This window comes from Protopterus annectens, chromosome 3.part1 (genome assembly GCF_019279795.1).
Source record: "Protopterus annectens isolate FY-2018-M chromosome 3.part1, PAN1.0, whole genome shotgun sequence".
NCBI classification, from domain to species: Eukaryota; Metazoa; Chordata; order Ceratodontiformes; family Protopteridae; genus Protopterus; species Protopterus annectens.
Window position 1 is genome coordinate 1,822,200,359 of NC_056732.1, and position 27,534 is coordinate 1,822,227,892.

Here is a 27,534-nt window from a genome sequence, read left to right on the forward strand (position 1 = left end):
TTGTGTGTTAGCAGAGATCGTCTCTGAGTAGGCGATATGTGACGGAGTAAAGCTGCAGTTTTTTGAGACGGTCTGCATAGGGCATCTGTTTGAGGCTAGTAATCCTCTTTGTGAGTTGTTGTAGATGTCTTGTGAGGTACACACCAAAAAGGGCATTGTACTCTATAATGGGTCTAATGAGTGACGAGTAGAGGGGAACAATGACTTATTTTTTCCTGGATGAGAAACCTTTTGTGATGAGGTGTGCCATGTAGAAGGATTTCCTGACTACTGTGGTGATGTGATTATCAAAGGAGAGACTACTGTCCACCTGTGTCCCAAGGTCTCTTATCACACCTTCGGTGTTAAGTAGACTACCGCCTATGTGGTAGTTCGTGGGTACAGAATTTTTACCAAAAGGGATGACAATGCACTTTTTGGCATTGAGCTTGAGGCCATGGCTTTGACACCAGGCATCTGTCTCAGTGAGGCACTTTTGTAGGATGTCCACATCTTTTGGAGTTTTGATTATGGCTCCCAGTTTGCAGTCATCTGCAAACTTCGTTAGCCAAAGATCTTCTGTGTTAGCCTGTACTTCAGAGAAATAGATACCAAACAGGAGAAGACCCAGGACTGAACCCTGTGTTACTCCACTTGTCACTGGTCTGAAGGTGGATTTGGAGTCTGCTACTTTCACAGTGTGGGTTCTGTCAGTGAGCCAAGTTGGCAACCCATCTTGTGACACAGGGATTTATACCTAGTTTAGTGAGTTTATCTATAATTCCAGAGTAGCGGATGGTGTCGAAAGCCTTGGCGAGATCTAGATAGGCTGTGTGAACCACCTTACCTTCATCTACGGCTTTGGTGACTGCTTCAAAGAAGTCTATCAGGTTTAGGAGACATGATCTGCCTTTTACAAACCCAAACTGGGTGGGGTCCTGAGTTTGGAGATTACCAATGTCATTGTTTAGAAGTTCCATGATGATACATTCCATAGCCTTGCAGGCCAGGCTCATTAGGCTAATGGGGCAGTAGTTTCCAGGGTCTGTGGTGGCTCCCCCTTTGTGGAGTGGAATAACCGTGGCTGTGCGCCATTCAGTAGGCACATAGCCTGAGGTGAGGCTATGACTGAACATGGTACTTAGGTGGGGTGCCAGTTCGTTCTGTAGTTCATGTAGAACGCAGCCTGGGATGTTGTCATGTCCCATGGAAGCTGTGTTCTTGGCTTTGGATAGTGTGTTTTTTACCTGTGCAGCCGTGATTACAGGAACTTTGCATTCTTCTGGTACAGAGATGGACCTTTTAGGGGATGACAGGGGGGTAAAGTTAGCACTGAACCTATCTGCCAGGATGTTGGCAATATCAGTTGGTTCTGTATATTTAGTGCCATTGTGCTGTAACTCAAAGCAGATCTGAGTGTTGCCATTAAGATTCTTGACATAGCTATAGAATGCTTTGTTGTTGTCTTTAGAGTCAGTGGCGATTTTGTTTTCATAACTAGCTTTGGAGGATTTTATGAGGGATCTCAGCTTCTTACTGAGGCTGACCAGGGAGTTTCTCCAGTCATGGGATTTTACTCTTTTTTTGCAACAGTTTCTTTCTTCTGTTCTAGAGTTTGTTTATGGCAGGGGACCACCAGATTGGCTTCCTTTTTTTGGAGGATAGCATCTTGGTTTTGTTAGGGATTGCAGGATCCATGCACTCATGTAAGTGCTTATAAAGTGCTTTTGTGTAGGATTCAGCAGTCATACCTCTATTGTCCGTCAGCATGGGTGTTGTGAAGTTTGCCACTTCTGTCTTTAGAAGCGTGAAGTTGGCTTTGGAGAAATTTTTAACTGTGGTTTCCCTAATGGGGGTGGAGAAGGGATGTGGATTTCTAGGATGATTAGCTTGTGGTTGGATCTGACCGAGGAATTGACCTCTGGTGTGGAGCACTGGTTGCCCATGTTGGTAATAACCAGGTCAAGGATATTGCTGCCCCTGGTGGGGGCGTGGATAAGTTGAGCCAAGGCATTGGAATTTATGAATTCCAGAAAACATTGAGCACAAGAGTTGGTACAAGAGTAGTTTTCCCAGTTAATGGTGGGGTAGTTGAAATCGCCCATTATTAGGGTGCTAGGTTGTACCCTAATATTTTCCAGTGTATCAAAAAATGAGGAGTGGGAATCCTGGGGCATGGTAGGGGATCTGTAGCAAGTTGCAATTTGGATTGTGGTCCTGCCCAGAGTTATTTGCACTTGGATAATCTCAGATGCATTATGCTGAGCAACTAGCCTGGAGGGACACGCCTCTGTCTTTAGTGTTTCGGTCCAGGTTAGGTGGCCGAAAGGTGTGGTATGAATTATAGCCTGGTAATGCAGGGGTACTCTCTGGAGCCTTGAACCAGGTCTCTGTCACTGCACAGATGTCGATGTTCTCCATTTTAGGGAGTGCCTCGAGTGAGTGCATTTTGAGGTTTAGACTTCTAGCATTGAGTAGCAATACCCTCAGATTTTTCTTGCTTGTACCTGTTAAGGTGGTGAATTTGTCATTTGAATCTTGCCTAAAAAAGGCAGTATAGGGGTGGCTAAAGCCTTAGCCAGTATCCGGAATCCCTGGAACGACAGGTGCAGGTCATCTCTGCCGAAGTATCGTGGTTTGTCAGTCATGTCATCCCAGGCAGACAGATACTGGATCCCCTTAGAATAACACCAGAAGCTTAGCCAATTGTTGAAGTCAATCATTTTGTCCTTGTACTGTGGTATCATTCTGGGTGATGGCAGGATGCTACTCGGGGCTAGGGTCATACCTGTCTGGGCTACAAGATTGGACAGCTCCTCCATGTCCCTTTTCATGTAGTCCAGGGAGGTACATCTCAGGTCATTCACACCAACATGGACAATGACAGAGTCATATTTGTACTTGTTGTGGAGTGACCTGAGTGCATGCGTTATGTGGTGGATCCTGGCACCCGACAGGCAGCTAACAGTAACTTTCTCCTTGTTTAGCCTGGTGAGTGGAACATCAGTGTGCCTGACTATAGAGTCACCTATGACTAGAATGTTGGGTACGTTGTTATGCCTTATGGGCTGTGGTTGAGTGGCACAATGCGCTTGTGGGCTATGTGTCATTTGGGTAGTGTTGGGGGGGTGGAGGTTGCTTGTGTTTCTGCTTTGGAGGTCCCTGTTGCTTGGGCAGGTTTTTACTGAGAGCCTCTGTAAATGTAGGTGTGTGTTTTGTGTTTCTATGTGTGTGTTTTGGTGGTGTAGGTTTTGAAGAATATGTGCTGAGTGTGGTGTTGTGCAAATGTTTACCTTCTCCTCTTGACTGTCTAGTCCAGTCTTAGGTGAAGAGAGCTTTGCTTCCAGTTTGGCTATATAAGTGCATCTCTCACAGGTTGTAGTGTTGGGTAGTAGGAGGAGAGGGTTGTCTGTGTACATGAGGCAATTGCTGCATTGCCCCAATATGCCCAGATTCATCAGGTAGACAGGAGAAAACACTGGGTGCTGACCCTTAGACATGCCTGAATAGGTACTTATTTGTTAAGTACTAGAAACTGTTTTCCTCTAGACAGTGAGGAAGGCTGAGTGCTGTAGTAATTTGTAGCTTATTTAGTGCTTACAATAAGTTCTGAACAAGTGCTGAGCTCAAAGAAACAGACTTGAGCACTGAAACTAAAAAACTGGCTAGTTCTAAGAAACAAAATTAAGCTAGAAGGCTTCCCTCCAACACAGAAAGGCTTGAGGGCTTAGAAGCCCACAAATGGCCTTGGACACAGCAAATCTGTATCCAGACTAGACTACCCACAGGAAAGGCAGGAAACAAGCTTAGAACTTTTTTTTTTTAATGATCTGTCCTTTATCATGGCTTAATTGCAAAGTGGTCTGCCATTGTTTCATGATCACTAATGTAGTCAATCAGTGTAGGGTTTATCTTACACATTTTTAAGCATGCTTTTATCCATGAATGTAGGATACTATCAAATGTTTTTTTGTAGTCAATCCATGCCCATTGTGGATAATGAGATGATGTGCCAGGCTTGCCTTATATATAAAATTCTTGTCACATACTCCACATTTATATGGAATCTAAATGGTGATTTACTGTTTCACTTTTGTTCACACAACTGTTGTCTCACTCCCTGCATTTACAGGAGCTTTCCGCAGATCTAATATCATGATTTTGTCTTGTGCTATCTTTCTGTATAAATCCTTTGGCATGTATGGCACACGGAGGATTTCTACCTACTGTGGTAGTTTTGATGCCTTTCCATACTGCGCTTCCATATAAAACTCTTGTCACACTTGGAGCATTTATAGGGTCTCTGACCACTGTGTATAAATTGATGTTGCTGCATGTTACTTTTCTGTGTAAAACCCTTGCCACATGTGGTACATTTAAAGGGTTTCTCCCCAGTATGGACATTTTGATGTGTTACCATAGCACCCTTCTGTGTAAACCTCTTGTCACACATCATGCATTTATAGGGTTTCTGTCCAGTGTGGACGCTCTTCTGATGTATTACCATTTTATTCTTCGATACAAAACTGTTGTCACAGATGGTGCGTTTAAGTGGTTTGTGTTCAGAATGGACATACTGATGTTGCCTCATACTACTCTTATATCTAAATTCCTTGTCACATGTAGGGCATTTATAAGATTTCTTCTCCATATGGATGCTCTGATGCCTTAACATAGAATTTTTATATATATACCTCTTGTCACAGATGGTGCATTTAAAGGGTTTCTCCCCAGTATGGATGTTTTGATGCATGACCATAGCACTCTTCTGTGTAAACTTCTTATCACACATAGTGCACTTATAGGGTCTCTGCCCACTGTGGATAAATTGATGCTGCTGCATGTTACCTTTCTGTGCAAAACCCTTGCCACATGTGGTACATTTAAAGGGTTTCTCCCCAGTATGGATGTTTTGATGTGTTACCATAGCACTCCTCTGTGTAAACTTCTTATCACACATAGCGCACTTATAGGGTTGTTGTCCAGTGTGGATGCTCTGATGCATTACTATAGATCTCTTCAATACAAAACTCTTGTCACATATGGTGCATTTAAAGGGTTTCTCCCTGGTATGGATGTATTGATGCGTTACCATGGCACCCTTCTGTACAAACCTCTTATCGCACATAGTGCACTTATAGGGCTTCTGTCCAATGTGGATGCTCTGATGTACTACTATAGATCTCTTCCATGCAAAACTCCTGTCACATATAGTGCATTTAAAAGGTTTGTTTCCAGAATGGATATGCTGATGTTGCCTCATGTTACCCTTTCTTGTAAATTCCTTGCCACATGTGGGGCATTTATATTTCTTTCCTGTGTGGATACTCTGATGACTTATCATAGACTTCTGATATATAAACCTTTTGTCACAGATTGTGCATTTATAGGGTTTTTCACCGGTGTGACTTATCTGATGATGTATTAAGTACCACTTCAGTGCAAAAGTCTTGCCACAAACATCACATTTGTGTGGCTTTTCTTTGGTGTGGGTACACTGGTATTTTACCATATTACTCTTCTGTACAAAACCTTTGTCACACACAGCACGTTTACATACTTTTTTTTCTTCATTGTTGACATACTGATGGTTTATCAAGTCTGCCTTCTTTGTGAAACGTGTGGCATGTATGTGAGGGTCACCTTTTCTACGGTTAACAAGTGCAATGCATTTATTTAGCCTTTTGCTGCTGAAAATAGGTTCATCTGTTTCCAACAAATTCTTTTGATTTTTCTCCCTATGATTCAAAAAGCAACTATGAAGGGTTAATGTGTTGCTGGAATTAACCCATTTGCTTGGGTTTTCTTCTTTATGAGTTTTCAGATGCATTTCAAGTTCAGTTTTCTGTACAAACCCATCAGTACTTTCCATACAGTTATGGTACTGGTTTTTGGTTTGCACCTGGTCATATCTTGTACTAAACACCTTATCCGGCAATGCTTTGGGACATCCAGTTCCACATGATGGCAGCTGACTCTGAATTTCATTAAAATCTGCATTCCTGTGGACTTAAAGAAACATGAATTAGTTAGAATATAATGGTTCACAATGAGGGTTTGCTTTCTAACTTTTATTGCTACATTCTGCATTATATGACTGACAAACCTTTCTTTTTTTAATTTTAGTGAAAAATTAACTATTGCTATATAAACTTTCATTAGCAAGTCTCACCAACAAAAGAAATGTGCAGTAATGTTAACATATTAACTATAACACCAGATGTTTGGAGTGCAAAGATTACTTTGGCAATAAAATTTGTAATGAGCAGGAAAAATATGCCACAGACAGACACTAACTACAAAGCCTGACTTTCACAGCTTTAGACATCATTTTTGGGGGAAGGAAGGTCATCAACAAGCGCACTCACAGTGCCTACTTATGAGGTTAAACACGAGATATTCCAACAGGGCAAAGTACACATGTATGGTAGAGACTCTCATATCAGTCTTCTAATTATGGCAAGAATAATGAATATGCAAGGAAATATGCAGGATGGAGCCATCACTGCAGTGACTATCTTTACACTGCATTTATATACACGATGGTGATGTCACTGCAGTGACTATCCTTACACTACATTTACTGTTCCGGTGAGTATGCTTGCATGTCTGTACTACATGTAATGCAACGAACACTGATGTATTATCCCTCACCAAGAATGGGCAGCGTATTAAGGCAGTAAAGAATCTGGCCACAACTGAAGAATACAGGAGTAAGGCTGCAGGAGCAAACCATGCTCTGTTCCCGGAGAGAATGTCCAACGTATAATGCCTACAGAAAGGAAGAAAGTTATTCAATTAACCATCTCACAAATTCTCTAAATATAAATACACCTTAATAAATCTGTGTTAGCATCCACTCCATTTTACCCTTGAGGAGTGGGAGTTAATCTGCCCCCATAACAGGGTCAGTGCTAGCAATTTGGGGACTCTCATCAGACTTCAGCTTGGAGTGTCACAACATCCCTCCCCAACAAGGACAATACACATGACAATGACATACATTCAGGCATTACCTGTGCATGACACATTCATCACTTTAAATATATGACAAGTGTGAACACGCAACCTTACGAATCATGAATGAGACACTGACTGGCATTTACTTTCAATGTCGTTACACTGATGTGGTAACGGGGTGCGTCACAAAGTACCCAGCATCAGAGAACAACTCACACAGTAACAATAATCACAGTTATAGTCAAGTATATCATGAATCTCAGCCATGGCAACAAGTTATAGCATTGTTAAATATGCCAGTTCAGACCCAGACCCAGACCCAGACAGAGAGCATTTAGAAACCCATTTTAATATCATGCATGAAACTTAGCCTATCATTCTGAAATGTGTTTTTTATGCAGCTTGCTATGTCCACATGCCCTCTGTGGTTCAGTGTTGGCACTAAACAGTCCTTAAAGAAAAGGGTTGCTATACGACACTTGAGGAAGTTTCTAAGAATCTTAATAGTCTTAATGTTCAAAACAATATCATAGAGAGTTCTCCTAATTCTAGATATTTATTCTATACAAGAAACATATCTAGTAATAAAGTAAACATCCCCTTGTCTTTTCTAATAAATATCAGGCACCAGGAACCTCTCCTATTATGATGCTTGTTGCCCATAATTCCCTTAAATGTGTTACTAAGAAGTTCTAATTCCTAGCCTCTACCTAGTATGCAATTTCTAGTTTCTGTAGCTGCCTACTGAAGTCATCCTCATCCGAGCAGGTTCTATTCACCGTAAGAAATTCACCATAAGGCAAAAATTTAATTAAATGTGCCTAGTGCAGGCTTCGTATACATTTTTACTGTGATTCCGTTGTATTTTTTTATCTAGTTACAAATTCAAACATTCTACTTGATAGTTGTACATCATTTAAGTGACTGAGACTAAATTCTATTCATACCAGAGGGTAGAAAGGTCACAAAAACAAACCATTCAGGAAAAAACTGCAAGTCCCAGGGGTTTGGATGTTTTTTGGGATATTTTGTAGGCATCCTAATCCTTACGAACATCAGTCTTACAGCAAAAGGTTCTCCAGTTTGATTCTTGGATGGGGTGCCTTCTGTGCAAATTCTGCATGTTCTCCCTGCATTCATGTGCGTTTTGTCTGGGTGCACTGGTTTCCTTCCACATTCGAAAGACATGCATCTGAAGCATTTCTCCCTGGGACTCCACTGAAAGTAGGCTGTATCCTAGTGGACTTTCACAGTAAACAAATGTTAAATAACTAAATAAGTAAACATGGGTACATCTACAGCTAGTGGGGTTTGGCTTCAATGGCCTAAATGTAGCCATAAAGACTTTTACAGGCATTCAAAAACAAATTAGCTGAAACACTGGTGTACCCTTAAGGGGTAATTTGCATAAGTCCTATTGGCCATCACTACAGAAAGAATAAGGTGCTACACAGTGAAGACTCTAAGCTTGCTTGGGTCCTTCTTGCAATTTGTTATCATCAGGTAATAGGAAATTATTAGGCCAATGGCCACAGAGCCTTTTTAACCTTAGGCATTAATGCCCCAATGTTCTCATTTATCAATGCCCATGGACTAGAATGGCTTTGGTATATGCCTGTGCCTTAAGCTGCCCCTGCCCATAAGGCGACAAGCCAGGGGTGAATTTGCAGTTTCTCATCCATTGGTCCAAACTGCACTTGAATAAGCTTAGGGAAGAGCTCTGCTTCAAATGAAGCCACTGGAGAAGGGGTAATCTTTGAGACACATACCTATTCATATTCAAAAATGGAAAAAATTATATTCAAACATTATCTTAGCACTGTTATAAAAAATAAATCATCAGTACAATATCCATAAAAACATTTTCCATTTAACAACTATCCTTATATATGAAACTATGGATCCATGTCAGAAGACTGACTTTTCTGAAAGTTGAACTTCATATGCTCAAGACCATGATTGACTTTATGAAAAGTAGAACAAAACAAGACAACAATAATCTATGCCCTCAGCACCTCTTGGATAGTATATATATATATATATATATATATATACCAACTCTGAGATGACATTACAGAGGAGAAAAGGGTCAATTCACCTATCTACACTGTACCATGATCTCCATACGAACGTTTTGAAGTTTTGGAATGTTGATCATATGGTCTCGACCATATGATGTTTGACATTCTAAAACTTCAAACTTCTGAAGGGGACCCATGTAAATATGTGTATGTGTGTGGTGTATGTTAAAAAAATATATATATATATGATACATGTATACATTATATATATATATATATATATATATATATATATATATATATATATATATATATATATATATATATATATATATATATATATATATATATATATATATATATATATATATATATATATATATATATATATATATATATATATATATATATATATATATACATATATATATATATACATATATATATATATATATATATATATATATATATATACATATATATATATATATATATATATATATATATATATATATATATATATATATATATATGGAGTGGGTGGAGAAGAGTGTCAGGAGTGATTTGTGACAGACAAGTACCTGTAAGAGTGAAAGGGAAGGTCTACAAAAGGGTAGTGAGACCAGCTATGTTATATGGGTTGGAGACAGTGGCATTGGCAAAAAGGCAGGAGCTTGAGCTGAATGTGGCAGAGTTAAAGATGTTAAGATTTGCACTGGGTGTGACGAGGGTGGACAGGATTAGGAATAAGTATATTAGAGGGTCAGCCCAGGTTGGAAGGTTTGGAGACAAAGCCAGAGAGGCAAGATTACGTTGGTTTGGACATGTGCTGAGGAGGGATGCTGAATATATTGGGGAAAAAGATGCCAAGGATGAAGCTACCAGGTAACAGGAAAAGAGGAAGGCCTAAGATAAGGTTTATGGATGTGGTGAGAGAGGACATGCAGGTGGTTGGTGTGACAGAGCAAGATGCAGAGGACAGGAAGAAATGAAAACAGGTAATCCACTGTGGCGACCCCTAACGGGAACAGCCAAAAGAAGATGATGATGATATATATATATATACACACACACACACACACACACACACGCACACACGCACACACGCACACACAGATATAGATATTCTATTGTATATGTGTGGTTACACACACACACACACACATACACACACACACACACACACACACACACACACACACACACACACATATATACACACACATATTGAACTGCTGTGATGGTGCTGCGGTAGCGTTGTCGCCTCACAGTAAGACGTTGTCCTGTTCGATTCTCAGCTAAAGCGTCTTCTGTGTGGAGACATGCGTGAATGGGCGTTGTGCATCAGGGCTGGCAACTTGACATGTAAAAATCTGCTGCCAATCATTAGTGGACCGGAGTTCCGCTGTGGCGACCCCTAACCGGGAAAAGCCGAAAGACACAACAACAACAACACACATATTATAAATTACACAGACATACACACATTATGTGCTCCTGTTCTGACAAAACCATGAACAAACTTGTGTAACTGGGGCAAATTCTGCTTTTGGAGCAATTCTCTTCAACTACAAACAAGAAAAAAAAAATCACTATAAAATAAAAAGATGGTTTGTTAAAGACAAAACTTTGGTAAGAACATATAATCTATTATTCCATCATTAAAAAAGTACCTAAAGTTCACTAGTTGGAACGACAATAATGCAACAAGTACACGGCAGTAAATCCAACCAACACTCTGCCTCCTCTTCACAATAAATTCAGCACAAAAAATGGATGCCAATATAAATCCACAAAATGCTGTTTAATAGGGTTTAGCGCTTTCACTCGAAAACCGAGTTTCTTCAGAACAAAGTACAAATGAATGCATACACTTTAAATAGAGTGTTTTGGCGCCAAATAAAAATTAAAAATCAATTACCATAAAAGCAACAGAGCACTATATATGAATTTATAATATGAATACATGCATCATATAAAAAACATTACTAAATATTACATAATATAAATATCTTGTTTAAAATTCACATTAAAATCGTTTTATAGAATCAATTCAAATGCAGAAGGGGCTTTATAGATAAATAGTCATTAATTCCTGGGGGTGTATTGGCATCAGTGTATACTTGCCACCATAGTTCTCTATATGCTAAATAATTTCTGTAATCACCCCCTCTAGGATTTTGTATAACAGATTCCAATATCATAAAACTAAAAGTATGATCACTTCCATATTGGATAGTGTGTCTTGACAGTGCATTTTTTGTGTCTCTCTTTTTGATACAATAAAGGTGTGAGTATATTCGCTGTCTTAACTGCCTTTCAGTCTTTCCTATATAATAGGTATCACATACTGAACAGGCTGCGATATATACTAACATAGTGGTTCTACAGTTACCCTTGATAGATTGTATTTTCAAATGGTTGTAATTATTTAAAGTTATGCTAGAATTTTCATTAATCACATAGCATTGATTACAACTCCCACATTTTGTAGTGTGTGTAACATTTTCTTGTCTCTTATTGTGTCCTCTATTGTTATCTCTCTCCAAGATACACTTTAAATTATTTCCCATCTTGTACACAAAGCTAGGCCTCTGACCTACTAGGTTCCCTAACTCCTGAAAATTAGTAAGAATGTACCAATTCTTAAGTACAATTTCTCTAATAATCTTACTGAACATTCCATACTCCACTATGAGGGCTCTACTGTAAGTTTTCTTCTCAGTTGACAGAATTTGATCCACAGAATCTAATGTATTTTGCTGATTCACAGTTGGATTTAGCATATTGGACCCTAAAAGTGAACAGTATTTCTTCTCCCATTGATTTATGGCAAATCTGCATATATCGTCCATAAGCTTGTAGTCATATCCTCGTTCTTTGAATAAAGAATAAATAAACTTAACCTTGTTCAACATATCAGGGTACCTAGAAGTCATTCTAATAGCTCTAATTACCTGTCCTTTAAAGATGTTCCTTTTCATTCTTGCTGGATGACAGCTACTATAGTCCAAGTATGAATTGCTGAATGTGGATTTCCTAAAGACAGTAGACTTAAAGCCCTCTGTGTCATGTGAGATGTATGTGTCCAAATATGGTACTCCCTCTGTACTTATAGTGGAAGTGAACTTAAGAAAATTGCTGCTACTATTTATATATTTTAAAAAATTCTCATACATTGTACTATCTCCCTTCCATAAGATGTAGATATCGTCTAAAAAACGAGAATAATAGCTGATGTAATTAAAGTACTCACTCATGAATACATGCTGTTCCTCCCAGTCCAACATTACCAGATTCGCAAACATGGGGGCACATGCTGCCCCCATGGCTACTCCTCTGGTTTGTTTAAAGATTTCTCCTTCGTAGAAGATAAAATTATTCTCTAATATTAAACTCATCAATTCTACTAATAAGGAAATTTTGTCCCAGCTAAATTTAGTGTGTTTGCATAGACTTCTACTAAATGCCTCAAGGCCCTCATCCATGGGAATACAACTAAATAAATCGATTACATCAATGGAACTAAACGCTATTTCAGCACTATAGCTGTTGACTGGGTAATTCCTTAAGAATTCCCAGGAATCCTTGACAAGATGTCCAAGGTCACTATAAATAAATTTTAAGGTAGTATCTATATAGACCCCCATGGGGTAGGTTTTCGAATTACTCCCCGATATAATCGGGCGAAAAGGTGGATTTCTGTGGTCCTTATGAACTTTAGGAATACCCACAATAGTGGGTAAAATTGGGAAATCCACTTTTAAATATTCAAAAATTTCTTTACTAATTCTGTTCTCTATTCAGTATTCATCCAAATACATATCTATTCTCCTATAAGCAGTATTAACTTCATTGGTAGAAGCAACAGAGTAATTCCCCGAATTATATAAAATATTGTGGATGTTAGCACTATAGGTGGTGGTATCATATAAAACAATACCGCCACCTTTGTCGGGTTTCATAACTCTGGTGGTCTTATCATGCTTTAAATTATTTAAAGTCCTTGTTTCCTCTTCAGATAGATTAGTTTGTCGCTGATGTTTTATATTATGCTTGTCCTTACTAATATTATATAATTCCCTGGTAACCCCTTGTTCAAAAGCCATCACCACTGGGTTACTGAGTGGGATGTACGTACTTTTTTTCTTCAATACACTATTACTAGTATCCATACACTGTTTTTCCTTGTTGTCAAACATAATTGCTAAATTCAATTTTCATGTGAATCTCTTCAGTTCAAATATAGTATCTACTATCCGAAATTTAGGTGTAGGTATAAACTTTAAACCTTTTGAGAGGAGACTAAAATGGGCTTTTTCCAGTTCAATGTTGCTGTAATTAAAAATTTTAAAGTTTTTGTATTCACTAATGACCTCGTCAATTCTAATTATATCATCCTGTATAACCTTATTGTTTAATAAGGGGGTGATAGATTGTGATACTTCTTTCTCCATTTTCCCCCCTTTTTCCATTTCCCCTGATGGTTTCTCTCCTGTGTGTAATAAAAATCCTGCTTGTTACCCTCTGTCCTCTCAACGTATTCTGTTACCTCATCATGTACATGTCTATGTTTAAACTCTTTGCTAATATTCCAATTGTAGCTTATTTGTCTCTTGTATTGATCTTTGTCCCTACTCAGTTTTTTGAGCTTGCGTTCAAAAGCCTTCTTAGCCCGTTCATCTGCTATAGTAAATTGTTTAAAATATAGTTTCTCCCACTGGGGGAACAATAAATCACATGTAATGTTAGTATTCAAGTGCTCTATTTCATTAATACATTTACATAACTTAACATCATTGTGCTTAATTAAAAGCTTCATGTATTCTAACCCAAACGAGTCAAAAAGACAATTAAATTCCATTTCCGCATTTTCATTTACATCAATCCCCAATGGGCGCTTGAAAAATCTCAAGCCCATTGGTACAATGTTAAGTGTAATGCAGTGATTTAAATATGCATTGTCCAACTTTAACGCGTTGATAATGTTAAGCTTTTTACCAAAAAGGTATATATTGTCTCGCAATGAACCATTAGTAACTTCACCCTTCCTCAAGGTTTTCTCGCTACTAGCGTTATCAAAACAACAATCATTTTTGATAAAATCTTGCAAAACAAACTTTTTGTTGGTAGCATCTTGATTCACATTGGGTGATTTGTTATGTACAGAATAAACAGTACCTTTGCTCTGCGAATTCTCCTTCGTTGTTTGTGCGTAAGTACGCACTTGTTGTGTATATTTAGGTCTAGCCCCAGTCCGCCTAATTTCATTGGTAAAATTACCAAAAGAGAAATCGAAGGTAAAGTCAGAGTTGTTTCTATAATTGTCTGTTAATCCTTCTGCACCAGGCATATCAATTCCCTCTTTACCCGTACCTCGTCCTTGTCCATTTTGTATCTCGGGTGAAGAAGTTGATGCTGGCTCCACATTGACGACGTCATTAACGTTATGAAGTAGTTGATGCTCTCTAGGCTCTCCCTGAGAGCCGAATGTGACGCCAAAGTTAGTTTCAAAAGATTTTAAAGCAATAGCACCGTTGTTAGACTCCTTTTCTGATGCTAAATTGCCAAATAGTTGTAGTATCTTGGCTACCTCCCCACGCAACGATGAAACTTCTGCTTTCAACGAAAGTAGATCATTGCTGTAGTCGGGTGAGGTCCCACTGGCTGAATTGCGAGAGGAATCCATACGACAACAGAACCTAAAGTTCGCTAGTTGGAACGACAATAATGCAACAAGTACACGGCAGTAAATCCAACCAACACTCTGCCTCCTCTTCACAATAAATTCAGCATAAAAAATGGATGCCAATATAAATCCACAAAATGCTGTTTAATAGGGTTTAGCGCTTTCACTCGAAAACCGAGCTTCTTCAGAACAAAGTACAAATGAATGCATACACTTTAAATAGAGTGTTTTGGCGCCAAATAAAAATTAAAAATCAATTACCATAAAAGCAACAGAGCACTATATATGAATTTATAATATGAATACATGCATCATATAAAAAACATTACTAAATATTACATAATATCAATATCTTGTTTAAAACTCACATTAAAATCGTTTTATAGAATCAATTCAAATGCAGAAGGGGCTTTATAGATAAATAGTCATTAATTCCTGGGGGTGTATTGGCATCAGTGTATACTTGCCACCATAGTTCTCTATATGCTAAATAATTTCTGTAATCACCCCTCTAGGATTTTGTATAACAGATTCCAATATCATAAAACTAAAAGTATGATCACTTCCATATTGGATAGTGTGTCTTGACAGTGCATTTTTTGTGTCTCTCTTTTTGATACAATAAAGGTGTGAGTATATTCGCTGTCTTAACTGCCTTTCAGTCTTTCCTATATAATAGGCATCACATACTGAACAGGCTGCGATATATACTAACATAGTGGTTCTACAGTTACCCTTGATAGATTGTATTTTCAAATGGTTGTAATTATTTAAAGTTATGCTAGAATTTTCATTAATCACATAGCATTGATTACAACTCCCACATTTTGTAGTGTGTGTAACATTTTCTTGTCTCTTATTGTGTCCTCTATTGTTATCTCTCTCCAAGATACACTTTAAATTATTTCCCATCTTGTACACAAAGCTAGGCCTCTGACCTACTAGGTTCCCTAACTCCTGAAAATTAGTAAGAATGTACCAATTCTTAAGTACAATTTCTCTAATAATCTTACTGAACATTCCATACTCCACTATGAGGGCTCTACTGTAAGTTTTCTTCTCAGTTGACAGAATTTGATCTACAGAATCTAATGTATTTTGCTGATTCACAGTTGGATTTAGCATATTGGACCCTAAAAGTGAACAGTATTTCTTCTCCCATTGATTTATGGCAAATCTGCATATATCGTCCATAAGCTTGTAGTCATATCCTCGTTCTTTGAATAAAGAATAAATAAACTTAACCTCGTTCAACATATCAGGGTACCTAGAAGTCGATTTATTTAGTTGTATTCCCATGGATGAGGGCCTTGAGGCATTTAGTAGAAGTCTATGCAAACACACTAAATTTAGCTGGGACAAAATTTCCTTATTAGTAGAATTGATGAGTTTAATATTAGAGAATAATTTTATCTTCTACGAAGGAGAAATCTTTAAACAAACCAGAGGAGTAGCCATGGGGGCAGCATGTGCCCCCATGTTTGCGAATCTGGTAATGTTGGACTGGGAGGAACAGCATGTATTCATGAGTGAGTACTTTAATTACATCAGCTATTATTCTCGTTTTTTAGACGATATCTACATCTTATGGAAGGGAGATAGTACAATGTATGAGAATTTTTTAAAATATATAAATAGTAGCAGCAATTTTCTTAAGTTCACTTCCACTATAAGTACAGAGGGAGTACCATATTTGGACACATACATCTCACATGACACAGAGGGCTTTAAGTCTACTGTCTTTAGGAAATCCACATTCAGCAATTCATACTTGGACTATAGTAGCTGTCATCCAGCAAGAATGAAAAGGAACATCTTTAAAGGACAGGTAATTAGAGCTATTAGAATGACTTCTAGGTACCCTGATATGTTGAACGAGGTTAAGTTTATTTATTCTTTATTCAAAGAACGAGGATATGACTACAAGCTTATGGACGATATATGCAGATTTGCCATAAATCAATGGGGGAAGAAATAATGTTCACTTTTAGGGTCCAATATGCTAAATCCAACTGTGAATCAGCAAAATACATTAGATTCTGTGGATCAAATTCTGTCAACTGAGAAGAAAACTTACAGTAGAGCCCTCATAGTGGAGTATGGAATGTTCAGTAAGATTATTAGAGAAATTGTACTTAAGAATTGGTACATTCTTACTAATTTTCAGGAGTTAGGGAACCTAGTAGGTCAGAGGCCTAGCTTTGTGTACAAGATGGGAAATAATTTAAAGTGTATCTTGGAGAGAGATAACAATAGAGGACACAATAAGAGACAAGAAAATGTTACACACACTACAAAATGTGGGAGTTGTAATCAATGCTATGTGATTAATGAAAATTCTAGCATAACTTTAAATAATTACAACCATTTGAAAATACAATCTATCAAGGGTAACTGTAGAACCACTATGTTAGTATATATCGCAGCCTGTTCAGTATGTGATGCCTATTATATAGGAAAGACTGAAAGGCAGTTAAGACAGCGAATATACTCACACCTTTATTGTATCAAAAAGAGAGACACAAAAAATGCACTGTCAAGACACACTATCCAATATGGAAGTGATCATACTTTTAGTTTTATGATATTGGAATCTGTTATACAAAATCCTAGAGGGGGTGATTACAGAAATTATTTAGCATATAGAGAACTATGGTGGCAAGTATACACTGATGCCAATACACCCCCAGGAATTAATGACTATTTATCTATAAAGCCCCTTCTGCATTTGAATTGATTCAATAAAACGATTTTAATGTGAGTTTTAAACAAGATATTGATATTATGTAATATTTAGTAATGTTTTTTATATGATGCATGTATTCATATTATAAATTCATATATAGTGCTCTGTTGCTTTTATGGTAATTGATTTTTAATTTTTATTTGGCGCCAAAACACTCTATTTAAAGTGTATGCATTCATTTGTACTTTGTTCTGAAGAAGCTCGGTTTTCGAGTGAAAGCGCTAAACCCTATTAAACAGCATTTTGTGGATTTATATTGGCATCCATTTTTTGTGCTGAATTTATTGTGAAGAGGAGGCAGAGTGTTGGTTGGATTTACTGCCGTGTACTTGTTGCATCATTAAAAAAGTGAAACAGCTAAATAGCTTATAAGCCACAGTGATGTTCAATGGCTGTATTCATGTTCACAACATCTATTGTGACGCATTAAAACATTTACATCACTTCACATCTTTCAACCTCTGAATAAGATTGCCACTATGTCCTTATATAAGAGGGTAAAGTTATAAGTACGGTCTGTAAGCATAAATCAATAGCCAAACAGACCCTTTCCAAGGGACCCAAATCTGTGACATTTATCTATCTATCTGTCTGGTTTGAAGTTAGTAAGTTGTGATACAATGAGGGAGAACAAGGATTAAGAAGGAGCAGGCAGTTAAGGAATACAGTTAAATATTTACAATAGTAGACAGAATAGAAAGTGTAATATCACCATGTGGGAATTTAAGGAACAGCTATCATTTTGTCAGATGTACTACAGCCAGGGTCTATGTTATTTAATCAACCGTCAAGATGTTCGAAGACTATAAGTTAGAACGGGGAAGTTCGAAAAATAAAAATGTCGAAGCCAAAGAAATACAAATTCTTTCCCAGGGAAATAATTTGGCTGGTTGTTTCCGCAGCTTCGACATTTTCTCTACTGTGGTGTGAAAGTTACGGATCATGTTAAGGTAAGTGTGCAAGTGTGATGGACGTTGGGATTAGGGTGCGGGTACGGTAAGTTTGCGATAGTGACGGACTTTAGGGTTAGGGATTGGGTTAAGGTTAGTGCATAGATAGTTGTGTATGTAAGGTTTAGTGTAGGTTTATTAGGTTTTTGGTGTGCTTGTATGTGTGTTTTTGAAAACAGCAATTTTTTTCCATGGGAAAAAAATTGCTGTGCTGAGGTTTCGATGTTGTCATATTTCGAACTTCCAAGTTCGAACATATGGTGTTCGAAATTTTGGAAGTTTAATTATATGACATACACCCCTACAGCCAGTAAATAAGGGAAACTGTAATATGACTATGTGGGAATTTATTAAGGAGCAGCTAACATTCTGTCAGGCATATTACAGCTTCTGTTTTCTTTAGGATTGGAAATTGCCCAGCTGTAAGAGCAAGGGTAGAGCCAAGTGCCTTGTAGATGCTGTTTTAGCAGACTTTTAAAGCATTTGTTGTTTTCTGTAAGTTTTAACTCTGGCGGGATGGAGTTTCACAGTTTTGTGACAGTGAGAAGAGTGTTTTAAGGTACTTAGAGCTAAGAGATTTGTTACTGGAGTGCAGTGTTCTGTTCTTGCTGTATGGTAGTACACATGCGTTTTAGAGAGGAGCGATTATCTAGCTTGTATACATGTTTGTGGCCAGTTGTGAGTTGAAAGTATGTTACCTGATTTGGGAATTCTAGCCAGTTTAGGTCCTTTAGGGCTGTACTTCCTGCATTTTGAAGTACTTGTTTACTGGTTTTTGGGTTGTTTTGTACCTTCACCGCTTTGCAGTGTAAGGTTTTATGAGATAAATATGTGACAAATCTTGGTATTTTATTGCAGCATACATCAAGTTTGGACTTGAGGGTATTGTTGAGATTATTGAAAAAAAGTGATGCATGCAGTAGAGATGGAAGTAGGTAGGTTGCTGCTATGGATTTTTTTGTGGATACTTTAAGTTTCTGATTTGCTCTATACAGGGGGACTAGTTATTGGTGTGTATTCTTGACAATTTGGAGAATATGCTGGTCATATGCAAGTTTGTTTTCCAGGAGTAGTCACAAGTAATATGGATTATGTCATGGTTTCAGGTTTTGTCCTGTCAGACGTGAGAATATGGAAATTGTACTTTTGAATATAAAACCTTTTCTGGTAAAGAAAGACCATAAGTGTAATCTTTTTTGCATGTAAGAGTAGGTCTGCAGTGCCTAGCCAGGATTCAACAGATGATAAACTCTTGTGTAATTTCCTGAAGGATTTGTAGTTTCGGGGCAGAACAGATGAGGGGTGCATCATTTGCTTACTGAACTAAACTGGCTTTTTGTGGAAGTCTGGAGTTTGTTTACAAATATATTAAACAGACGTGGGTCTGGTATTGATCGTTGTGGGACTCCAATTGTGACAGGAAAGAGGAGAATTCGTATTCTCATTTTAATGACTGTTTGTGAAATGGCTATGAAACCATGTGAGAGGTGACTGATGTAGACCTGGGGAGGACAGGTCACTGAGAAGGTCTGGATAGGAAGCTGTGTCAAAGGCCTTTGACAGATCCAATAAGAGTGCTGACACTAGATTGTCACATTCTGAGATTTTGTTATTAAGCTTGTGGTTAAAGGATGTTAACTTTTTTATACACAAAAATTGAAACTTCTACCAAATAGAATATTGGAAAAATCTCAAACAAGTCAAAATAAGGATTCATGTTGATTTGCAGACAGCACTTACTGTGGAAATCATTTGTATGAATCAAACCCAAAGAAAACCACATTTAGTGGACATTAAAAAAGTTTGTTTTTGAAGAGGGCTTACCACACTGCAAGCCCCATGTGGGGGAAAACAACCAAACCTTTTGAAACTGCATGTTCACACAACAGTGATGAAAAGTGCAGTTTCAACACTGGTTTGTTGAAAGCGTTTGTCCAGTGAGTTTGACTCTGACAAATGGTGGTCACAGACCTTGCTGCTAGTAAATCAACTGTCTGTCTTTAGAACATATGATGAATTTTTGTAATACCTCTTGTGATGCCTGTGCCCTGGCCCAGCAATCAAGGAGCCTCAATCCTCACCACTAACACCAGAGAGGGCATCTCATATATGAGGAAAGGATAACAAATACACACAGTAAAGTGCAATTTCCCTTAAGAGCACACAGAGGTCACAGTCAGTCCGGCTGGTCTCTCCCTTGCTCTCCAGGTCCCCAGTAAGACTTCCCACTGGCACAGCTATAGGGTCCAGATCTCAGCCTAGTGTGCAAGCTAAAACCTCTAGCACCCTCTCTGTCCAACCAGTGCTTCGTGTCCCTGCCCAAGTAGCTGACACACACACACACACACTCACACTCACACGCACACACACACACACACACACACACACACACACACACACACACACACACACACACACACACACACACACACACGCACTTTGAGATAAGAGTTTATACAACCACACAGACACTCCTGGGGAAGGCTGGCACAGTTTCTCCAGGTGTACCCCTTTCTCCCAGACTATATGGTAGTTCCACTTGCAACCAGCCACTACTACTTATCAGCTACTCAAAGGCCCTTAAAAGGGTTTCCAATTTTTACTGTGCTATATTATTATCCAATTGGTAGTATACCTAAACAGTCAAGGCTTATTAGAGTGACTTGGTGCAGGATCCTTATATACATGCAATGCACTCTTAGAGCTTAAATTATCTCTATACAAAACAGCCACAGTTTTAAAATATTTAATAATAAATAATAAAAACACAAGACAATACTTCTTAATCCACAGTGCTAGTGAAGAGTTCAAAGATCACACAGAAATACTTAAAATAATTCAGTAGTACAGTTCTGACATCACAGAAAAACACTCCATCTAATCTTTCTAGTTCCTAGCTTTTTCTAAAAGAAAACACAAGTCTAAGATAACTTACATAAGACACAGGCAGTGCTGTAAGTTGGGATGGTCAAGACAAAAATGCTTAATGCCTTCTGATTCTCACTGTTTAAATTGCTATTTTCAGTCCTGATTCCCATTACATCATTTTTTTACACTTTTCTGGTGTTCCCAGGCTAACAGATACTACATTTTTGTTATCTTGCACCTGCAGGAAACTACAGCCATGAAAAATACATTTGTATGTTTAAATCTATCAATCTAATTCTTGGTTAAAACAATAAAAAGAATGTGCTAGCCCAGACGGAATGACTCTAAATCTTTAACTTCAAAGGACAGACATAAAGTAATTTTAACTTCAAAGGACAGACATGAAGTGCTTGTCTTAGCATTCTTTACAGCAGAGGGCAATGTTGTTACATTTTTTTGAAGTTCAACATTTCACAGCATATTCTTTCATTTAAGAAAACAAGCCTATATTTCAACATTCATATTTACAAATGACAGAATTATGCACCAAATTCTATTTGACTAGGCTGGCAGCCTACCAGTCTTCACCCCCCCCCCCCAGAGAACTCAATCTAGTTTTTCAAGTGACTCTTGAGAAACACTGCTTGACAGGGTTAGGTCTATCTGTGTGTACCTTACCCCATTCCCTGTCTTGAGATCCCATCTGCATTGGCATTGCTACTCCTACTGCGGTGCTGCAGTGACATATCATATGTCAGTGCAGCACAGCAGTGGGAGAAGCAATGTGGTGCTGCACTGACATATCATATGCTTGCAACCCTTGGCTCTATCTTAGCAACTTGGCATTTTGCTGGCTAGCTCTGTTTAACCATGTTAGGGGGTTGTGATCGGTCATAACAGTGAATTTTCCTCCACACAGATAAGGCTGACATTTCTGCAGTGCCCACGCTATGGCTAGACATTCCTTTTCTATAGCTGCATAGCATTCCTCCCGGGGTTGGAGCCTATGACTGAGATAAACCACTGGGTGCTATCCCCCCTCTGATGAAATCTGGCTAAGTACAGCCCCCACCCCATGGTTCAAAGCATCCACCTGCACAACAAATTCTTTGCTGTAATCTGCACTGGCTAACACAAGGGGGTCTGCCCAAAGCTTTTTAAGCTTCTGGAATGCCTGCTCACATGCTGGGGTCCACACTACCTTATCTGGCCTGTTCTTCCTTGTCAGGTCTGTGAGGGGAGCAGCTATGGTACTATAACTGGGGATGAACTTTCTGTAGTACCCTGCTGTCCCTAAAAATACCCTCACCTGCTTTTTAGTAACAGGTGCAGGTCATGCCTGAATGGCTTCCACTTTGTTAGGTTTTGGCCTTATCTTACCACTCCCCACTCTGTGTCCTAGGTAGGAGACCTCTGCCATACCCACCTGACATTTGGTCAGCTTAATGGTCAACCCTGCCCTCTGTAGTCTGCACAGCACCTCACTGACATGCTGAATGTGCTCTGGCCAGGATATTGCCATCTACAGCCATTCATCTAGGTAAGCAAAGGCAAACTCTCCTGATCCTGCTCGGAAACGATCTACCAGCCTCTGGAAAGTCACTGGGACATTCTTCGTCCCAAAGGGCATCTTTGTGAACTCATACAAGCCAAAAGGAGTCACAAAGGTCGACTTCTGTCTAGCGCTGGGAGTCAAGGGCACCTACCAGTAAACCTTGATAAGATCAATGGTTGTAAGATACTTAGCCCCACCCAGCTGCTCTAGGGCCTCATTTGTCCTAGGCATGGGGTAAGCATCCGACTCTGTGTGACTATTTCATTTCCTGTAGTCCACATAGAACCTGGTGCTGCCATCCTTCTTTGGCACCAGCACCACTGGGGAGGCCCATGGACTGTTAAGACTCTTGAATCACCCCTAGTTCCAAAATCTCCTGTACCTCCTCCCTCAGAGTCTGTTTGACTCTCTCAGGCACTCTAAGGGGCCTGCCTAATAGGCCTTTGGGTCCTGTATCCACTTGGTGCTGCACCAGGTGGGTGCACCCTGGTTTCCCAGTGGACATGTCCCCAAATTCCTGCAACACTGCTCAGATTTCTCGAACCTGGGTAGGGGATAGCTGCTGGGACATTGCTACCCCTTCTACTGAGGTGTTAGCCCTAGCCTCACTGAGGAGATCAGTCCCCAGATCTCCCTCAGACTCCTCCTACAATCCACTGCAAATGCTCAGCACAAGGGCTTCCCTATCATGGTCAGGTTTCATCATGTTAACATGGTACAATTTTTGCTCCTGCCATCTGCCTAGCAGTTCCACCATGTAGTTAACATTACTTACCTTTCTTACCACATTGTAGGGACCCTCCCAAGCTGCTTGTAGGTTGTTGTGTCTGACAGGAATGAGAACCATTACCTGCTGCCTCACAGCATACTCTCTAGCTCGAGCATTCCTGTCATACCATACCTTTTTCTGTTGTTAGGCTTCTGCCAGGTTCTCCTGGGCCAAGCCCATGAGTTCCCTGAGCCTTGTCCTGAGGTTTAGGATGTATGCCACAACAGACACTTTGTGAGACTCGCACTCACCTTCCCACTCATCTCGAAATAAAGCTAGAGGTCCCCTCACCCTATGCCCATACAGCAACTCAAAGGGTGAAAAACCTGTGGATTCCTAGGGAACCTCTCTGTAAGCAAACAACAGATGGAGCAAATATTTGTCCCACTCCCTCTTAAACTGATCTGCAAATGCCCATAGCATGGACTTGATTGTAGAGTTTAACCTCTCAACAAGACCATTAGTCTGGGGGTGGTCTTCATGTGCTTCACCCCACAGGACTTCCACAGATAAGCCAGCAGGTCTGTCATGAAATTGGCACCTCTGTCAGTCAGTATTTCGTTTGGGAAACCTACCCTGCTGAAAATCTCTAACAAAGCATTTGCCACCTTCTCTGCCTCAATGGAGGACAAAGCCACTGCCTCAGGGTATCATGTGGTATAATTCACTACCACTAGGATATACTTTTTCCCTGTAGAACTTGGGGTACTCAGAGGATCCACAATATCCATAGCTACCCTCTGAAATGGCTCCTCAAACACAGGCAAAGGCATCAAAGGAGCTGTCACCTTGTCTCCTGCCTTGCCAACCTTTTAGCACTGCTCACAGGTCCTGCAGTACCCTGTTACATCTCTGGAAATTCCAGGCTAATAGAAGCTCTGCATAATACACCTCTTTGTAAGTTTTATGCTCATATGACCTGCAAAGGGAATAGCATGGGTGATGGCTAGAAGCACCATATGGTAGGCTCTAGGCACTACCAACTGCTGTACTCTCTCATCTTCTAGCCCTCCTTCAGGGGTCCACTCTCTGTATAGTAACCCTTTGTCCCAGTATACAGATTCCACCTTTCCTTGAGAATCAGGTGCCTCCCTAGCTACCTGCCTCAGGCCTTGCAATGTAGGGTATGAGAGCTGAGCCTGTCTCAACTCTCTCCTGGTAACCCTTCCCAGCTCCCCTTCTGACAGTGATTCCTCACTGTCAGCCTGGGTACTACTACTCACCTCTACCTTTTCAGTCACTCTGTCCAAGGGAACATCAGTACACACAAGCAGCTGTGGCTCACCTTCCGTTTCACTGCTACAGAGTAGCTCCCTCCCTAAAATAACCACCTCAACAGTCCTGGCTGCAAGTATGCAGTCAGTCTGGGTCTCCCCCAGGCTACCAGACCCACATACTTATCTCTTAGCCTGACTCAATGTAATTGCATAAGCACATGGTGCTGCTTCATCCAAATCCTTCCCTCTCAGGACATCTGCAGGATGGTAGTTTAGTACCCCTGTTGTCTCAAGACAACCTACTATTGGCATTTTGTCCTTCCCACTTACTGGCTCCCTCACCTTTTGTTCCCCACCTTGCCACCATGGACACCTGTATGCCACATGGCCCTACTGGTCACATTCAAAACATTTAACCCTAGCTCCTGGACCTGTACCTGGACTACTGGCTTCCCCTGCTACTGGCAGATTCTGTTGTGAGTCTGTGCTGCCCACCATGGGTTCCTTTAGAACCATGAGCAGTACTGGGGGCCCCCCTTCCTGTGCAGGGCTGCCCTGCTTGCCAGGTATAGGTCTCCCTTCTTCCCCAACTCATCTGAAGTAGCACATTGTCTATCAGCTAACCAGATTCTCATGTCCTCAGGCAAAGTGCTAAGGGCTTGTTCCCTCACCAAAAGGACTGCCAGCCCTCTAAAAGTGGTGACCTGACATCCACTCACCCACCTATGGAAATAAGTGCTCAATTCAGCAACATATTCACAAACACTTTCATCTGCCTTGCGTCTATGCTCAAAACATTTTCCTATACATTTCAGGTGTTAGCTTAAAAACTCTAATAGACAATTTTTTACAGCAGTATAATCAAAACATGCAACATCAGACATTTTAGATAATACAGTTACAGCTTTACCATGACATAAGGGGGGTCAGGAACCGTATCCAGAGCCCTTGGTCAGCTTCATACTGTTTGCAGACCCTCTCAGACATATCGATGAAACTATCAAAATTATCCCCCTCTTTAAACTGGGGAAGAAATTTACTGACCTGTTGTGCTTCCGGGGTCCAGTTACTCCCTTCACCATTAACTCCATAACTTTGATGAAGAGTCAGCATCTCCTTCTCATGCTGCCTCTGCCTCTCTTTTTCCTCAGCTTCTAGGCATAGCAGTTTCTCATTCTCCTCACTCTCTAGATGCCTCAGCCTCTCAGCTGCTTCTAATTCCACATACCTGGCTTCCAACTCAAGTCTCTTTAGCTCCAACTGGATTTTTAAGTCCACAGCAGAAAGGCTGAGCTGTCCATTCTCCGAGGGTATTAGATCTCCACTGTCAGTCTGAATGTCCTCCTGGTTGCTGTTTTCTGATGCAGCTGTAACCAAGGCTGCACTCATGTCTGCCTTAGTCAGGTTTCCATGCACCAGTCCCCTAGCTTGGCACATCTCTGCCAGGTGGCAACTTGTCAGCTTTCCATACTCCTTTGCTGACATGCTGCCTGCTCCTCCTGACTAATTAAGCTAATAAAAAAAATAAAACAACTGTGATCTGAACTCTGAGTATTCACTGTGTGGCTAATTTAGAGTACAAAACACCTTCAGAGCTCACTGTACACAAGCTACGGGAATTTACTCTACCACACCACCACAAGCCAATTAGTCTTTGCCACCTAATTAATATCTTCACACCTCTGCTTCAACATTTTTATTTTAATAATTCTGATTCATCCTAACTGAGATTTTCTCTTTCATAGTGTCTTCCAGATGTTTATCTGCAGCTGAATCAAGCACAGCATCTTTTAGAAGCTGATGTAATATATAATCAGGCAGTAAGAAAAAAAGACCAACACTGTGAGTTGTAAAAAAAAAACTACTTCCTGCTTTGAGGAAAAGGGAAATTTAGGCTAATCTAATAAGTGGTCTCCAGGTCTGCTTTATATATATATATATATATATATATATATATATATATATATATATATATATGATTTCACAATCACAACGTTCTAAATATCGACACTGAGAACACTGAGATTGTGAAATCTCGAAATCTAAGTGGAGATCACCATACAGTACAGAACAGGAACATTATCATTCTCTTCACTGTAGTTAATCTCGGAGTTAGTATATTTAAGTTGCAGGGAGTGTGGGTGTGGGAGGTAGAGAGGGGCGTACCCCCCTGCAAAATAGAGTTTTTAATATATTTTTTATTTTTATTTTTTTTTTTATTTCAAGATTTCAAAAACTCAATGTTCTCAGTGTTGGTATTTAGAACGTCAGGAGTGTGAAATTTTGAAATTCCACAGTAGACCCATGTAGGTATGTGTTTTATATATATATATATATATATATATATATATATATATATATATATATCTATAAGTCCCACTCACATGGTCGACTTTTCACAAAGTTGAAATTCATATGGACGAGACCATATGATCGACTTTTGAAAAGCCGACCATGGGGAACTGATATCTCCATACTGTGCGGAATGGGAAAATTTCCCTCAACACTTTCTGGAATTCATAAATTCCAATGCTCTGGATCAACTTATCCACACCCCCACCAGGGGCAACAATATCCTAGACCTAGTCATTACCAACATGACTGACCGGTGTTCTAAACTTGAAGTAAATTCCTCATTGATTAGATCCGACCATAAGCTAACCACCCTTGATATCCACATCCCACCCCCACCCCCCATTAAGGAAGCCACGTTAAAATTTCTTCAATGCTAACTTAATGCTTCTTAAGACAGAAGTGGCGAACTTCATGACACCCATGCA

General features: G+C 39.6%; 1 protein-coding gene across 2 annotated transcripts in view; it reads right to left on the reverse strand.

Moving 5' to 3' along the window:
• Positions 1-3,857: 3,857 nt before the first annotated feature.
• The window catches only part of LOC122798704 (zinc finger protein 260-like), a 141,659-nt gene continuing 117,982 nt past the window's right edge, over positions 3,858-27,534 (reverse strand). Inside the window, exon 4 of one of the 2 annotated variants that reach the window (XM_044067799.1) lies at positions 3,858-5,988. In XM_044067799.1, coding sequence (XP_043923734.1) covers positions 4,199-5,988 — 1,790 coding nt within the window. In that variant the 3' untranslated portion in view covers positions 3,858-4,198. Of the gene's footprint in view, positions 5,989-6,639; positions 6,752-27,534 lie in introns of those variants that run through there. The other variant, XM_044067800.1, reaches the window with a different exon arrangement.